General features: G+C 44.8%; 1 protein-coding gene across 6 annotated transcripts in view; it reads left to right on the top strand.

The window, feature by feature from the left end:
• LOC134342520 (uncharacterized) overlaps nt 1-18,471 on the top strand; it is a 137,293-nt gene that overhangs the window by 41,741 nt on the left and 77,081 nt on the right. For all 6 annotated transcript variants that reach the window (XR_010017038.1, XM_063040766.1, XM_063040764.1 and 3 more), the window contains 3 exons: nt 5,755-5,854; nt 5,980-6,096; nt 11,859-11,953. Coding sequence is in view for 5 of the 6 variants with exons in the window: in XM_063040766.1 (XP_062896836.1) it covers nt 5,755-5,854; nt 5,980-6,096; nt 11,859-11,953 (312 nt within the window). In the remaining variant the exon portion in view is untranslated. The remainder of the gene's footprint in view (nt 1-5,754; nt 5,855-5,979; nt 6,097-11,858; nt 11,954-18,471) is intronic.

The raw sequence follows: 18,471 nt of genomic DNA, 5'->3' as shown, positions 1-18,471 counted from the left end.
TTTTCCTAGATATCCATGATAATAGTCTTCTTAAAGCAAGTGGGAACTTGAGATTGAAGCGGGGAGGGGTCAATAAGTTCTGCAAATATCCTTGCCTGAGCACAGCCTGATTGTTTTATTTACCAAGATGTGGGCAGGGGTTTGGTGTGGGGTGGTATGGTGGACTCACCAGTTGTACCTTTGAGACCACCTAGATAGCAGAGGGAGCAGAGTCTTCAGCCACAGATTGCTTAATTCTCTTCCTAGTGATTAGCGTAATCTGTCATAATTTTGCTGGTCACTCTTTTAATGAGTTCTGGCTAACCTTTAAATTCCTGCTCCGGTTGCCAATGGTCTCTTTTGGATTTATGGGAAAATTTAGCATCGTGTATCATACAGGATGAGCGTCTTTTCTTTCAAATTTGTGAAGTGCTAATCAAATACATGATTGTTAGCAACCCTAAGGTAATGTTACCACCAAAACCTGAGGATGCTGAATGAACTTTCCAAAGTTTATTCAAGTGATAGTGTAACCCAGGTTAATTAAACCCAAGGATGTCATGTTAGAAAGCTCACCCGTGAGGGATGAAAATGCGACTTACAGAATTGCAAAGAGAACTTGAAACAAATAGGTATGCGAGAAGGAGGCATGTCTCATGCAGCGTGGGCAAGCCACAGAAACACAGCAAACTATAGAAACTAACAAAAGATATGAACTGTTGAAAGTGGAATTAGCAGTTAGTATCTCTTCTCTACTTACTGGAAATTCTCAGTGTGAAACCCCTTGAGGAGAGATGATATCGACAAAAGACTTATTGAAGTTATGGCTATAACGAGCACCAACCAAAGAGAGACTGGGGTCCAAGGTCTCCACCGTGTAACTGGAATTAGTTCTGTTAAATCATACCAAGGGATTTGGTGAGTTAAAACACTTTTACTGTTCCGAGTGTATAATGTGTGTGTGAAATACTTTCAGTAGTGTTGTAACTGAGAAATGTTTGGAAATGACAGTGTGGTATTGAGTTATTTTGAAATAGAAAATAGAATGTGTATAAAAACTTATGGATTGTAATCCTGTTGTATACAGGTCAGGTTTTTTTTCTGTGTAGGTATTGTGAATCGATGGTCCGTGGATAACCCATCATTTCATTCAATGAACCAAGGAACAAGATGACGAGCCACCCAAGATCGAAGAACCAGTGCGGGAACAAAATGCTTCAAGGCATAGAGGATTTAACATGGTTGGATGTATAACTGGATGTTTCCTATCTAACTAGGGATAAATAAAAAGGAAAATGTTAGTCTATAAACTTTTAAATAGGGATAACACTAGATCTAGTTAGTTAGAGAAATTAGAGTAATTCTAATGAATTTCACAGATTCTAACTAAAAAGGAATTTGATTTTCATTTGCTATCTGAGACTTGGAACCTAAAACAGAATGCTAGAATTTTGAATTGTTCTTACTCATTTAAATATTTTGTATATATTGCTTTTTTTTTGTAAACAAAACTTAACTCTAGAAGTGTGTTTAAACGCAAACAACAGGAATTCTGCAGATGCTGGAAATTCAAGCAACACACCTCAAAGTTGCTGGTGAACGCAGCAGGCCAGGCAGCATCTCTAGGAAGAGATACAGTCGGCATTTCGGTCCTGACGAAGGGTCTCGGCCCGAAATGTCGACTGCACCTCTTCCTACAGATGCTGCCTGGCCTGCTGCGTTCACCAGCAACTTTGATGTGTGTTTCCAGAAGTGTGTGTTTTCTATTCACTGCCTCCTTTCAAAACCGAGTATAGTACCTGTACTATGTAATTAGATTTTTCTCATAAAGAGTGTGGCGACCAGTCTCACAAGAGCACACCAGAACTAACAGGTGTTACACTACACAGGCAGCTTCCCTCCCCCTTTGAATTTAAGTAATGAGGTGAATCCAAGGAATGAGGTGAGAAAACATCAGGGATGCTTCATAATTTCTGGGTAAACCTTGTCTTCCACTCAGTAGGGATAAGAGAATCACTTAAGTTGAACTCTGGGCTTGATGCTTGAGTGGATTCAGACTCACTAGAAGTTTTTTTTGGAGATCTTCAGGAAGTATGGCTTGTACTGAATTTAGTTCAGCTTTAACACACTTGGGAGGAATCGTGACATCACGCACTGTTATATTGGCAATCACTCCAGGTAAATGACAACAAACACGAGGAAATCTGCAGATACTGGAATTTCAAACAACACACATCAAAGTTGCTGGTGAACGCAGCAGGCCAGGTAGCATCTCTAGGAAGAGGTATAGTCGACGAAGGGTCTCGGCCTGAAATGTCGACTGCACCTCTTCCCAGAGATGCTGCCTGGCCTGCTGCGTTCACCAGCAACTTTTATGTGTGAGGTAAATGACAATGTTGCTTGTTTTCCAAAGTAACAAAGCAAATCTTTACTACAGGTCCTGCAGACAAGGGAGAAGAAAATGGATGCTCCAAACATCACATTTGTCAGGATGTGGCATTCTGACTGTGACTGATCCACACAAGACCAGAGAGTGCCCAGATGGAATTTTTCTAGGGTCCTTGTCGGGTACTCTCAGCAGCCCAACATTTCCCTCTGTAGTCTGGCTTTGTCGCATTTGTGAAACTTGCAGCACTTGCTTGTCGCCAAACTTGGGAGAGAATTTCTGGCTACTTTTCAGTTTGGAGTTGCATTTATACAGTTCATCAAGGGTATTCAGACTAACTAACTCCACAGTCTGTGAACGTAAAGAGACATCTGGAACAATCTGTGCCAGGATGGGTGCTTCCACATCCACTCCTGTAAAGTCTTTTGGGAATGTAACACTGACTTCCAACAAGTTGATGAGAGAATGAACTGCTAGGTCTGGTAAGTGTGATCATAGTAGGATTTAGAGATGGTAGTGCCCTTCCATACTGTATCTAATAAACAATTGCATTTTCTACTGGCTAGGCTTATTTGAGCAGTGCACTTTGTACCAACCAATCCTTTAGGTAGGTTAACAGTCTGTCTTCTGGACTTTGCTTCACTGAACAAGATCTTGGAGCTTTTGGGACATGCTTTGCCAACATCAGTCCCCAATTGTCCTGCAACAGGAACAGTTTCTAGTTTAAATGAGTCTTAAGCCTGACTAATACTTCTGCGTCAACTCGACGCCGTAAGTACTGCGTCGCCGCAAACCCTATGCAGAGCCGACGCGGATCCCTACGCCAGAGCCTGACGCGCACCTCTCCCAAAATGTAACTGCGCGTCGCAGCAATGCAGAACGCAACAATAGTGATTGGTCCACCTGGGAGCATCATATTTCCTCCTACGCTGCAATAGTTTCCCATTGGCCGACCGAAGGGCAGGGAAGGAACTCTGGCTGCAATGCTTTCCATAAAGCTTTACAGACCTCCGAAATTATGGAGGACACATTTTGATTTTATGAAAAACGACACTCGCTTTAAACTTGTTTACCCCAAGGAAGACTCTACCATGACCATGAAGCCTTGCGCAGGCAGTTGTGTGCGCATGCGCGACGTGCCCGACTTGCAGAGCGATGCAGACACACCGACACACAAGTATAAATGCTCACAACGCGCGTTGGTCACTTGCATAGGTTATGGCGTCGAGCTGATGCAGAAATATAAATCAGGCTTTAGGAGTACCATAATGTGACTTCCGCTGACTTCGAGCTGTCTCCTCTTTTCTGCTACTAATGCAGGATTGAGTTCATAGCAGCTAAAGCATCTTTGCCACATCTAAAACAGTACAAGGTTTTGACTTGACACTTGGCTATTTGTCAGTGGTTGTGGACTCTTGTCTATCTTTTGTGTCAGCCTTTCCTTTTATTGGCTTATCACCTGCTGTCTTAGAGTTCGATTTTTACCTTCTACTATTATTGTAGTTAGAGTAGCTAGTTGACTTTGAACCTCAGCAATTTGTTTCATCAGTTGAGAGATAACTGAACTTAGCTGTGCTACATCATCTTCTTTACATGCATCTGCAGTCTGAGAATGTATAATAGCACATTGTTTAATGATTCCTAAATGCTTTTTCATGTGTGTGGTTCTGGAAGCATACTTGTCTTCCTCGGTGTATAGAAATGTCAATTGCTCAGTGAACGAACTATTTTTTTCTTGTTAGCTTCCACTCTAAGATCAGAGAGCAGTCCCAACATTCCCTATAAAACTGCTTTAAGAGATAGATGCTTGTTAGCCTCAGTTTCTGCAACTCTGCCTTACTTTACAATCAGTGTCAATGCTAAACACAAAATACCCTGCAGATGCTGGGGTCAAAGCAACACTCACAACATGCTGGAGGAACTCAGCAGGTCGGGCAGCATCCGTGGAAACGATGAGTCAACGTTTCAGGCCGGAACCCTTCGTCAGGACTGGAGAGGGAAGGGGCAGAGGCCCTATGCCTCTCCACGGATGCTGCCCGACCTGCTGCCCCTTCCCTCTCCAGTCCTGACGAAGGGTTCTGGCCCGAAACGTCGATTCATTGTTTCCATGGATGCTGCCCGACCTGCTGAGTTCCTCCAGCATGTTGTGAGTGACAATGCTACCTGTAGCCGCTGTAGGTAGGCAGACAGTTTTTCACCTGTGTTCTGTCACATGTTTATGAACTCCTTTCAAGACAAATTCTCCAACATCACAACTTTTAAACAAAGTAAATCTCATTCAGTCACTTATCAAAGTCCTTGCAAAAATAATCAGTTCTTCCAAAAAATCAAATTCAGATGCTTCGAATGAGAAATAAAATTATACATCCAACTGGGTTAAATCCTCTATGTCTTGAAGCATTCCATTCCCACACTGGTTTTTTGATCTTGGGTGGCTCATAGTCATACTTTATTGATCCCGGGGGAAATTGGTTTTTGTTACAGTTGCACCATAAGTAATTAAATAGTAATAAAACCATAAATAATTAAATAGTAGTATGTAAATTATGCCAGGAAATAAGTCCAGGACCAGTCTATTGGCTCAGGGTGTCTGACCCTCCAAGGGAGGAGTTGTAAAGTTTGATGGCCACAGGCAGGAATGACTTCCTATGACGCTCTATGTTGCATCTCAGTGGAATGAGTCTCTGGCTGAATGTACTCCCGTGCCCACCCAGTACATTATGTAGTGGATGGGAGACATTGTCCAAGATGGCATGCAACTTGGACAGCATCCTCTTTTCAGACACCACAGTCAGAGAGTCCAGTTCCATCCCCACAACATCACTGGCCTTACGAATCTTGTTCATCTTCCTGGCCATCTTGTTTCTTGGTTTGTTGGATGAAATGATGGGTCATCCATGGAAAGTCGATTCACTACTTGCACAAAGAAATCTGACCTGTATACAACAGGATTACAATCCATAAGTTCTTATATGCATCCTATTTTCTACTTCAAAATAGCTCAATATCACATTGTCATTTCCAAATATTTCTCAGTTACAACACTACTGAACATATTTCACACACAGTTATACACTCAGAACAGTAGAAGTGTTTTAACTCACCAAATCCCTTGTTATGATTTAACAGAACTAATTCCCAGTTACACAGTAGAGATCTTGGAAGCATAGTTTCAGTTTTAAGGTAGATAATACATTTATTATTATGAATTTTATTTATCAATAACTATCGAATGAAAGACTTATTGCTCCAATGTTATTTGTGAAGCCGCATACACTATTGGTACACTTACCATCCAATTCACTAAGTAATAGTTTTTAATTCTTCATTTTAAATTGTTGGAGAACTCAGAAGATTGAAGAATTTAATTATCTCAAATTCTGTTACAGAAATGGCAGCTATATATTGAAAGACAACCTCTGCGATTTTATGATAGAGAATTGCTTCCCCATTTGGTCTTTATTTTGAAACGATTAGCTACGTTTGTAGGTATGAAATGTTTTATTTTGCATTCTTCCTTCCCATTACATACCTTCCTTTTTTCTGCGTCATGACCATTTTGACAATTTACTATAAATGTATGCATTTTCTAAGAAGTATTTGCTATATTTCAGGATGTTCTCCAATGGATTTAGTGCTGGTACCAAATGTTACGATGGCCATGAATATTATCGTAAGGAATCAGGATCTGAAGGAGGGGGATATAGTTTACATGCTGAATGTGACCTATGGTATGTTCATCAAGTCTCACAATCCTACTTTTCACAAACAAAGTATCTTTCACAGTTTATTCAAACCAAAATTCCTTAGTAGTTTCAAGCTCCTGCAGCATCTTTAGTGGGAGACCATTAGAAATGCCCTGGAAATGAAAGGAACCCATGCTAGTCTGATGAAAAGTGGTGTAAGAGCACAGTCCACCTTCCCAAAGAAAGAAGGAGAAATCAAACCCACAATTGTCATTGTCATTAGAATAGATCAAATGTTTCTTTATTGATTCAGGCATAGTGTTTGAGTGAGAATGTCAAGGCCACCATTTATTGCTCATCATCTAACTGCCCTTGAAAGTGTGGTGAACCAATGACCCGAAATAGGGAGGGAGGAGACGATGGCGGTGCGATGCAGCGCGCACAGCCGTTCAGAATGAATATCGATATGTGTAACTAGGGGGCCGTGCACAATTCGGATTTGATGGAGACAGCCATGAGAAGCGCAGAGGAACATCTGGAGTAACTTCTGAAATGCCTGCTTCGCTGCTGCTGCTGTGCGATAGAGAATCTCCGGAGACGAAGGCCCCAAATCCTCGGCTTTGCCTATCGCCTGTTTCCGGGGCCGGGGTCGAAACACTCGGCAGAGATGGTGCTCAGCGCTCGGTGTCGAAGAGGTGGTCGGAGGCTCGGAGTTTTCGGACGAACTCGGAGTTGGACTGTGGTCGGATGCTTCCAGGATGCTGCATCGGCGCTGGAGGTTTACCGTCTATGTGAGATGATGGGACTTTCGAGAGACTTTGAGACTTTTACTGTGCCATGGTCTGTTCTTATCAGATTACGGTATTGCTTTGCACTGTCGTAACTATATGTTATAATTATGTGGTTTTTGTTAGTTTTTAAGTCGGTTTGTCATGTGTTTTCGTGGTATCATTCTGGAAAAACACTTTATCATTTCTTAATGCATGCATTACTAAATGACAATAAAAGGGGACTGCGTGTCCTCATAATCATAATCATAAATATCTCTCCATTACATACAAATCACAAGAAATATGGTTTAATACTTCCAAATGCCTGATGTGTTTAACTGCAGCAAACCACAAACTCATCAACATTCAACACAGAACAGTCTACTGACATGCTCTCTCTTGATAGTGATACCAGTAGCTGAAAATTAAGTCAACACATCCAAAGGGGTAGGGCATAGACTTAACACCAAAGAGACAATCTTGTTTTCTCAAATCAATGTCGTATGGCAAATATATTATGTTTGTGAGAAATATTAATATCACTTTGTAGTCATATGGTCGCTATGTAACATGCACACTTGTGAATTAGGAACAGGAGAAGGCAACTCAGGCTTGTCCATCATTTAATAAGATCATGATGATCTGATTGTATCTGCATGCCTGTTCATCTATCATAACCTTTCATCCCCTTGCTTCTTAACAGCCTACCTCTGTCTGAAAAACGTTTGTAGCCCCTGCTTCAACCACACTTTGAGGAAGACAATTCAACAGACTCATGATTCCTTAACAAGGGGAAAAAAATCTCATCTCTGCCTTAACTGAGTGACCCCATTTTTTAATTAGCAATGACACCCTAGTTATAGATTGTCCTACAAGGGGAAAGCATCCTCTTCATATCCACCTTGTCAAATTCTGTTTCAATCTTGTGTGTTTCTGTCATAGTCCGGCCCATGAAGTCCGTATTCCGGTTCACAGTCCAGTCCATCGATCCTTGCTCCAGGTTTTCCTATCTACCCTGTTTCTGTCCTTGTTGAGCTAATTGAGGCAGCTGATGCTAGTTGGGGCTGGCTGCATAAATACCTCCAGAGACCAGGGTGTGGCTGCTGGATTGTTCTTGTCCTTACTGCTTGTATCCCTTCCCCTGCCTTCTGTTTCCTCACCTGAAGCCTTGTCTTGCCGGTTACTCTCGCCTTGCCTGAAGTTCTGTCTCGCCTTGCTTTGCCAGAAGCCCTGCCTTGTCTTGCCGGTAACTCTCGCCTCGCCTGAAGTTCTTGTCTTGCCTTGCTTTACCTGTAGCCTTGCCTTGTCTTGCTGTCTGGTCCTGGAACCACCCTGTACCTAGCTCCCTTTCTGCCCCTTGCCTCCGCCCAGGTAAGCCAGGCTGTCTTGCCATTACCTGGGGTTGGTTCTGTCCCTTCCCGTCCCTTGCCTCTGTCGGGTGGTGATCTGTGCCCTGCCCAGGAGGAGCCTGCCAAGCCTCACCTCTCGTCTCCTGCCTCCAGCCTCTAGCCTCTCGTCTCCTGCCTCCAGCCTCTAGCCTCTCGTCTCCTGCCTCCAGCCTCTAGCCTCTCGTCTCCTGCCTCCAGCCTCTAGCCTCTCGTCTCCTGCCTCCAGCCTCTAGCCTCTCGTCTCCTGCCTCCAGCCTCTAGCCTCTCGTCTCCTGCCTCCTGCCTCCAGCCTCTAGCCTCTCGTCTCCTGCCTCCAGCCTCCAGCCTCTAGCCTCTCGTCTCCTGCCTCCAGCCTCCAGCCTCCAGCCTCTAGCCTCTCGTCTCCTGCCTCCAGCCTCTAGCCTCTTGCCAAGCCAAGCCAAGCCAAGCCAAGTCTCTAGCCTCTTGCCAAGCCAAGCCAAGCCAAGTCTCTAGCCTCTTGCTCTCTTGTTCAGTCCTGTTCCAGGTTCCTGGTTTTCCTGTCCATGTCCTTGCCATCGCCCTGTATCCTAGTCCTGTCCCTAGTACTTCAGTGTCTGTGTCTTGCACTTGGGTCCGTTCCCAGCCACCGCCCTTATGACAGAACGATCCAGCCAACCATGGACCCAGCAACACAGACACTGTTGTTTTCCTCTTGCCACCCGGGGCTCCTTTCTGTTACATACCCTCCCACCCGCCCGGGTCGTCCATACCCTGTTTGGTCGCCCGGAGGCTCCCGTGGGGGGGGAGGGGGTGGGGGTACTGTCATAGTCCGGTCCATGAAGTCCGTATTCCAGTTCATGGTACGGTCCACCGACCCCTGCTCCAGGTTTTCCTATCTACCCTGTTCCTATCTACCTTGTTGAGCTAACTGAGGCAGCTGTTGCTAGTTGGGTCTGGCTGCATAAATACCTCCAGAGACCAGGGCGTGATTGCTTGATTGTTCTTGTCCTTACTCCTTGTATCCCTTCCCCTGCCTTCTGTTTCCTCGCCTGAAGTCTTGCCTTGTCTTGCTGGTTACTCTTGCCTCACCTGAAGTTCTTGTCTTGCCTTGCTTTGCCTGTAGCCTTGCCTTGTCTTGCTCTCTGGTCCTGGAACCACCCTGTACCTAGCTCCCTTCCTGTCCCTTGCCTCCGCCCAGGTAAGCCAGGCCGTCTTGCGGTTACCGGTTACCTGGGGTTGGTTCTGTCCCTTCCTGTCTCTTGCCTCTGTCAGGTGGTGATCCGTGCCCTGCCCAGGAGATCCGCGTCCTGCCCAGGTGATCTGTGCCCTTCCCCAGTAGGAGCCTGCCAAGCCTCACCTCAAGTCTCCATCCTCCAGCCTCCTGCCAAGCCTCGCCTCGTCTCTTGCCTAGCCTCGAGCCTGTAGACTGTAGCCTCTAGCCTCTAGCCTCTAGCCAAGCCAAGCCTCTAGCCTCTAGCTCTCTTGTTCAGTCCTGTTCCAGGTTCCTGGTTTTCCTGTCCATGTCCTTGCCATCGCCCTGTATCCTAGTCCTGTCCCTAGTACTTCAGCGTCTGTGTCTTGCACTTGGGTCCGTTCCCAGCCACTGCCCTTATGACAGTTTCAACCATGTTCCTTCCCTTTCTTCAAAATTTGGGAAAATACAAGACAAGGTTTTTCAGGCTTTCTGTACAAGATTACAAGTCCATTCCAAGTATTAAATTCTAAGCAGTAAATCTCTGAACAACATCCAACTTATTATCATCATTCCTTTAATTTAGGAGACAAAAACTCCACACAATATGTCAGACTCACCTGATTGACGCATAATCTTGTGACTTTCCCTGACACTAAATGATAAAGTTCTATTAGATATTCTAATTATTTGCTACACTTGCATGCAAGCCTTTAGTGAATCATACACCAGGACATCCAGGTCTATCTACATCTCAGAACTTTACAATATCTCATCAGTCAAATCATGTGTTTCATTTATTTTTCACCTCAGGTCAGGCAGTTTTTCATATTGCTCCCTATCTGTATCCCTTTGTAGCTTCCTTGTGTCCTTCTCAAATTGATATTCCTATCTCTCTTTGGATTATCAGTCAAAGTATACCTGCAAAACAAACCTTGAATGGAAATTAGATGCTTCATCTAAAAAGCCGATTTGTATTTGTCTTCCAAGTAAACTATAAGTTGCTATCAATATGGAGATGAATGAATTCATCATTATGCAGAAACACCATAGCAGTTTCAGCCAAGGGCAAATGCACATGTACTGGGGTGATAGTAGTGCAGTTATGAGAGTTGCCACTGTGCAGCTGCAGTGACCTGTGTGCAGTCCTGGGTGCTGTCTAATGTGCATGTTCTCCCAATGACCATGTGGGTTTCTTCCCAATGCTCTGATTTCTTCCCTCTCCCAAACTAAGGATAATTGGTTGCTGTTAAATTGTCCCTTATGTAGATGGATAGCAAAAGAATTTGGGTGGAGGATGGGTAGATGGTGGGATTGTGAGAAAGAACAGGTCATAGGGAATAAATAGAAGAGTGGGATTAATAGAAATCCTGAGCCAAAATAGACTGAATAGCCCTTTTCTGTTTCATGAGAAAATATGAAAAATATGTACAAGTGTTACTGTCAGTGATGTGCTATATTTTTAATCACAAGAGTCTGGCATCAGGCAAGCAGTTTACATGCCTATCCAATGCAGTTGACTGGGATAACTATGGCCTTAATACTGGTGATGTTCGACTGGAAAAGGACACTGACGTTGGCTTGCTTATCCTCCAATGAATATGGAACTCTTTTCCAAAAGCTGACCTGGGAAAAGATTACTGGATGGACAGAAGAAATGATTCAAGGAGATGCTCAAAGCCTCTTTGAAAAAAATGCAATTATCTCCGCAGGCTAATAAGAATGTCTTGCCCATGACTGCTTAGATGGACAAGGAATATTCGAGATGATATTAAGATCCTTGAAACAATACATGAGACCTATGCTGTTGCCCAATGTAAATGGTAGAAGGAGCACACACAAAACAATCTGCTCCATCTGTGACGCCTCCACAGGACTCATTAGTCATTTCAAAACCCACTAAACTGGAATAGAATTACGTTGATTTCAATCCCAAAAGACTGCCTAAAAAGAAAAAGGCTTTTTAAAAAAATATTGTTATTAATGACACCAATTCACTGCTTTTCATGGAATTGTTTCATATGACTGTACTTGTACAATAGCTGTGATTAAACCACTAAATGTATTTGGCCAAATGTATTATTTCAATCTAATTAAGCCTTAAGAAATTCTGACAGAAGGTTATTGACTTAAAGTGTGACATTTTCTCTTTCCATTTCTGCTGCCTGACCTGCTGAATATTTCCAGTTTTGTCTGCTTTTACTTCCCCCTTTTAACAATGTATTAGCCACTCTAAAATAAACTGGATATGAAAGTTTAACATTTATAGGTGTAAGTTATCATTCCTTCAGGTCTAAGTTGTTAGAATGTTAAAGTTAAATGTTATGTATTTTCATTTTTTTTTGTTCTTTCATCTGCAATTTTCCTTTCTATATTTAAATACTTCACAATGTTTAATTTGATTAATTAAAGTAACACAATGTGATCATTGGTCTGGAAAGCAAATTATGGTTTGTTTATGTTATGCGGAGTACTTAACTTTTTTGGACTCCATAGGTGCTGTGAAGAAACTCCTCAGACATGTTTGTGAAGAGCAAGGGGCCACACTGCAGGAGGAAAGTCTGGAATTTCCACTATCAGGGCCTGGTCAGGTATGGCTGTCAGAACAGTTTTATAGAAGCAATATCTGTTTGCTCTCTTATAATCTTTGATACAGCACTATTTCATTGTGGCTTTTGTATGCTTTCATCACTTCCAAAATGTAACAAAAAAACAAGTGGGAATCATTCTGGTTCAACTGTATCTGCTGTACATGTAAATAATCTTGAACATAGCAAAGATGCTTTGCATTGGGAGAAAGAAAATGTTATAGATATTTGGTGACTAAAGGCGCGGTCAACCAATATTTCATGACATTATCTTCAATGGGTGGCCTGTTGACAGTCAGAACAGCCATTCATCACAGTAATCAAGGTGAGCAATAAATACTGCCCTTGTCAATAATGCACATGTACCGTAAATGACTAAACAAATTATATACAGTCACATAGTTGAAGGAATGGTTGCCAGTGTTGGGCTAATAACTAAATGCCAAGGAGCTGGAATCAAAGGATTAGAACATGCCAAAGAGAGATGTAATGGATGTGATGGGAGGTGAGGACCTCAATGTACAGGTGTCCCCCGCTTTTCGAACGTTTGCTTTACGAAACCTCACTGTTACGAAAGACCTACATAAGTACCTGTTTTCGCTAACAGAAGGTGTTTTCAATGTTATGAAGAAAGGCAGTGCGCAAAAAAATCAGCGCGTGCCCTGAGCAGCCGCTCTCCCCCAGATTCGGAAGGGCATTCTCGCCGGCATTGCTTAAACACGTGCCTGTGAGCAGCTATTTGCAAGATGAGTTCTAAGGTATCGGAAAAGCCTGAAAAAGCTTGTAAGGGTGTTACACTTAACATAAAACTAGACATAATTAAGCATTTTGATCGTGGTGAACAAAGTAAGGACAAACAACAGGAATTCTGCAGATGCTGGAAATTCAAGCAACACACCTCAAAGTTGCTGGTGAACGCAGCAGGCCAGGCAGCATCTCTAGGAAGAGGTACAGTCGACGTTTCAGGCTGAGACCCTTCGTCAGGACTAACTGAAGGAAGAGTTAGTAAGAGATTTGAAAGTGAGAGGGGGAGGGGGAGATCCAAAATGATAGGAGAAGACAGGAGGGGGAGGGATGGAGCCAAGAGCTGGACAGGTGATTGCAAAGGGGATATGAGAGGATCATGGGACAGGAGGCCCAGGGAGAAAGACAAAGATGGGGGGAACCCTTCCTCCACTATCGCTCTCAGAATGAGGCTTTTCATTCCAGGACGAGGGCGATGTCCTCCTTTTTTTAAAGAAAGGGGCTTCCCTTCCTCCACTATCAACTTTGCTCTCAAACGCATCTCCCCCATTTCACGTACATCTGCTCTCACTCCATCCTCCCGCCACCCCATTAGGAATAGGGTTCCCCTGGTCCTCACCTACCACCCCATCAGCCTCCGGGTCCAACATATTATTCTCCGTAACTCCCGCCACCTCCAATGGGATCCCACCACTAAGCACATCTTTCCCTCCTCCCCCCTCTGCTTTCCACAGGGATCGCTCCCTACGCGACTCCCTTGTCCATTCGTCCCCCCCCCATCCCTCCCCACTGATCTCCCTCCTGGCACTTATCCGTGTAAGCAGAACAAGTGCTACACATGCCCTTACACTTCCTCCCTTACCACCATTCAGGGCCCCAAACAGTCCTTCCAGGTGAGGCAACACTTCACCTGTGAGTCGACTGGGGTGATATACTGTGTCCGGTGCTCCCGATGTGGCCTTTTATATATTGGCGAGACCCGACGCAGACTGGGAGACCGCTTTGCTGAACATCTACGCTCTGTCCACCAGAGAAAGCAGGATCTCCCAGTGGCCACACATTTTAATTCCACATCCCACTCCCATTCTGACATGTCTATCCACGGCCTCCTCTACTGTAAAGATGAAGCCACACTCAGGTTGGAGGAACAACACCTTATATTCCATCTGGGTAGCCTCCAACCTGATGGCATGAACATCGACTTATCTAACTTCTGCTAATGCCCCACCTCCCCCTTGTACCCCATCTGTTATTTATTTTTATACACACATTCTTTCTCTCACTCTCCTTTTTCTCCCTCTGTCCCTCTGACTATACCCCTTGCCCATCCTCTGGGTTCCTCCCCCCCTTTGTCTTTCTCCCTGGGCCTCCTGTCCCATGATCCTCTCATATCCCTTTTGCCAATCACCTGTCCAGCTCTTGGCTCCATCCCTCCCCCTCCTGTCTTCTCCTATCATTTTGGATCTCCCCCTCCCCCTCCCACTTTCAAATCTCTTACTAACTCTTCCTTCAGTTAGTCCTGATGAAGGGTCTGGGCCTGAAACGTCGACTGTACCTCTTCCTAGAGATGTTGCCTGGCCTGCTGCATTCACCAGCAACTTGGAAGTAAGGACAAAGTGAGTTTGGCTTGTGGAAGCTGACGAAGATGATGATGAAGAGGTTTTGGCATCCCATGACCAAGAACTGATAGATGAAGAGCTAGTGCAATTGGAAGAGGAAAGGATAACAATCGAAACCGAATTCAGTAGCGAAAGTGAAGTCGTCCAGGAACTGAACGTGAGGTGACTGCGTGAGATTTTCGCTGCAATGATAAAATACGACTTTAATTTTGAAAGGGTATGTCGGTTTAGGGCATACAGTATTTGCAGGATGGTCTGAGTCCTTACAAAGAACTGTATGATCTAAAAATGCGCGAGGCTCAGCAGGCAAGCAAGCCTTCCACATCAGTCACAGCAGACGACGAACCTCGACCTTCGACATCGAGGCAGGCAGACATAGAAGATGCGCTGCCTGCCCTGACCGACGATGAGATGACACCCCCGTGTCCCACCACCCCAACACCCAGGCCGCGGACAGATACCGATTCATGGAGAATGCAGCGGTAGCCGGGAGGCATGCAGCACATCTTTAAGAAAAAAGCAGAAATAAACAAGCTAATTAATTAGGTGCCGCCCGGCATGTAAATGTCGGCCCAGATCAGAGGTGATTGCCGATTGCGTCGCCTCTGATGTGGGCCGACAATTACGTGCCGGGCAGCACCTAATAATTAGCATGTTTATTTCGGCTTTTTTCTTAAAGATGTGCTGTGTGCCTCCCGGCTACAGCTGTACCCCTGCATGCTTCGTGGATCAGTATCGGTCGGTGGCCCGGAGGGTGGGGGTCACTGCGCCATCCAATCTCCAACAATTCAGCCTAACACACCATCGTCAGTGTGCTCGGCAAGCTGTCTTCCTGATTCCCTTAAATGATACTACACTGTAATACATTATTTCTATTTTATACAGGCTGTGTATTTTCAGGTGTTATTTGGTATGATTTGGCAGCTTCATAGCTTAAAGGTTACTGGAGAGCGCTTGCGCCGTGGTTTTGCCAAGAGAGCTTGCGTGAGATTTTCACTATGGAGAACAGTGCCGGCAATGATTGTGGAAAAGTATTTATACTTTATATAGGCTATGTATTTATCATATCATTCCTGCTTTTACTATATGTTACTGTTATTTTAGGTTTTATGTGTTATTTGGCATAATTTGGTAGGTTATTTTTGGGTCTGCGAACGCTCACAAGATTTTCTCATATAAATTAATGGTAATTGCTTCTTCGCTTTACGACATTCCGGCTTATGAACCATTTCATAGGAATGCTCTACCTTCGGATGGCGGGGGAAACCTGTAATAGCTATCACTAAAGAGGTAGCGCTGAGCAAACTTGTGGGCCTGAAGATAGATAAGTCCCCTGGTCCTGATGGAATGCATGCCAGGGTACTGAAAGAAATGGCAGAGCTACAGCAGAGGCTTTGGTGATAAGTTACCAAAATTCTCCAGACTGTGGGCAGGTCCTGGCAAATTGGAAGAAGGCGAATGTCACGCCACTGTTCAAAAAAAGGATGTAAGCAAAAGATAGGTAACTATAAGCCAGTTCTGTGCATCTGTGGTTGGGAAAATGCTTGAAGCTATCATTAAAGAAGAAACAGCAAGGCATCTGGAAAGAAATGTATCCATCAGACAGATGCAGCATGGATTCAGCAAAAGCAGGTCCTGTTTGACAAACCTACTGGAGTTCCTTGAGGACATAACGAGTGTAGTCGATAGAGGGGAGCAGATGGATGTTATTTACTTGGATTTCCAGAAGCTGTTTGTTAAGGTGCCGCATAAAAGACTTATCCGTAAGATGATGTATTAGAATGGATAGAGGATTGGTTAACTAATAGACAGCAGAGAGTTGGGATACATAGGTGTTACTCTGGTGGGCAATCAGTGGTGAGTGATGTACCACAGGGGTCAGAGCAGGGCCCACAACTGTTCACGATATACATTAATGATCTGGAAGAGGGGAGTTTAGTGTAAGTTTGCTGATGATACTAAATTGATTGGAAAAGCAAAATGTGCAGAAGATATGGAGAGCCTGCAGAGAGATAGAGATAGGTTAAGTGAGTGGGTGAGAGTCTGGCAGATGGAGTACAATGTTGGTAAAGGAAAAATGAAAGAGATTATTATTTAAATGGTAAAAAAATTGCAGCATGCTACTGTGCAAATGGACTTGGGAGTGCTTGTGTATGAATCACAAAAAGTTGGTTTACAAGTGCAGCAGGCAATCAAGGTGGCAAATGGAATGTTGACCTTCATTGTTAGAGGGATTGAATTTAAGAGCAGGGAGGTTATGCTGCAACTGTACAGGGTACTGGTGAGGTCGCACCTAGAGTACTGCGTGCATTTCTGGTCTCCTTACTTGAGGAAGGATATACTGGCTTTGGAGGCAGTGCAGAGGAGGTTCACCAGGTTGATTCCAGAGATGATGGGGTTAGTCTATGAGTTGCCTAGGGCTGTACTCACTAGAATTCAGAAGAATGAGAGGAGATCTTATAGAAATATATCAAATTAGGTAAGGGGCAGATAAGATAGAGGCAGGAAAATTATTTCCACTGGTAGGTGAGACTAAAACTAGGGGACATAGCTTCAAGATTCGGGGGAGTAGATTTAGGACAGAGATGAGGAGAAACTGCTTTTCCCAGAGGGTGGTGAATCTGTGGAATTCTCTGCTCAATGAAGCAGTGGAGGCTACCTCAGTAGATATATTTAAGACAAGGTTGGGTAGATTTTTGCAGATTAGGGGAATTAAGGGTTATGGGGAAAGGCAGGCAGGTGGAGATGAGTCCGTGGCCAGATTGGCCATGATCTTATTGAACGGCAGAGCTGGCTCGATGGGCCAGTTGGCCTATTCCTGCTCCCATTTCTTATGTTCTGTAAGTGTAGGTATAAAGTTGGATAAGGTCATGGAGACATAACAGAAGAAACATTGCCATTCCCTATTCCCAGTTCCTCTGTCTCTGCCGCATCTGCTCCGAGGATGAGGTTTTCCATTCCAGGACATCTCAAATGTCCTCTTTCATTAAGGATCGTGGTTTCCCTTCTGCTGTCATCAATGATGCCCTCATCCGCATCTCCTCCATTTCCCACACTTTGGCTCTCACCCCATCCTCCCACCGCCACAACAGGGACAGAGTTCCCCTTGTCCTCACCTACCACCCCACTAGCCTCCGGATCCAAATTATCCTCCGCAACTTCCACCACCTTCAACAGGACCCCACCAGTAAGCACATCTATCCCTCTCCACCCCTCTCCGCCTTCCGCAGGGATCGGTCCCTCCGCGACTCCCTGGTCCACACGTCCCTCCCCACGGATCTCCCACCTGGCACTTACCCCTGTAAGCGCAAGTGCTACACCTGTCCCTACACCTCCTCTCTTGCCACCATTCAGGGCCCCAAACAGTCCTTCCAAGTGAGACAACACTTCACTTGTGAGTCTGTTGGGGTCATCTATTGCATCCGGTGCTCCCGGTGCGGCCTCCTCTACATCGGTGAAACCCGACGCAGATTGGGGGACCGCTTCGTCGAGCACCTCCGCTCCATCCGCCACAACAGACAGGATCTCCCAGTAGCCACCCACTTCAACTCTGCTTCACATTCCAATTCGGATATGTCCATACATGGCCTCCTCTACTGCCATGATGAGGCTAAACTCAGGATGGAGGAGCAACACCTCATATACCGTCTAGGTAGTCTCCAGCCCCTTGGTATGAACATAGAATTCTCCAACTTCCGGTAATTCCCTCCCCCTCCCTTCCTCTATCCCTATGTCACTCTGCTCCCTTCCCCAGCTGCCTATCACCTCCCTCACGGTTCTGCCTCCTTCTGCTACCCATTGTGTTTTCCCCTATTCTTTCTTCACCTTTCCTGCCTATCACCTCCCTGCTTCCCTTCCCCCACCCCTTTATCTTTCCCCTTACTGGTTTTTCACCTGGAACCTACCAGCCTTCTCCTTCCCACCCTCCCCCCACCTTCTTTATAGGGCCTCTGCCCCTTCCCTCTTCAGTCCTGACGAAGGGTTCCGGCCCGAAACGTTGACTGATCTTTTCCACGGATGCTGCCTGACCTGCTGAGTTCCTCCAGCATTTTGTGAGTGTTGCAGAAGAAACATTAAACTTTCTGTTCATTTGCCTTCAAGATTTATTGATATTAGTTTCTTCTTCTTCATGTGCCTTGCACGTTACATGCTTGGGCG

The sequence above is a fragment of the Mobula hypostoma genome, chromosome 2 (genome assembly GCF_963921235.1).
Source record: "Mobula hypostoma chromosome 2, sMobHyp1.1, whole genome shotgun sequence".
In the NCBI taxonomy this organism is placed as follows: Eukaryota; Metazoa; Chordata; class Chondrichthyes; order Myliobatiformes; family Myliobatidae; genus Mobula; species Mobula hypostoma.
The sequence above is the reverse complement of the archived record's forward strand: the minus strand, read 5'-3'. Positions and strand labels throughout refer to the sequence as shown.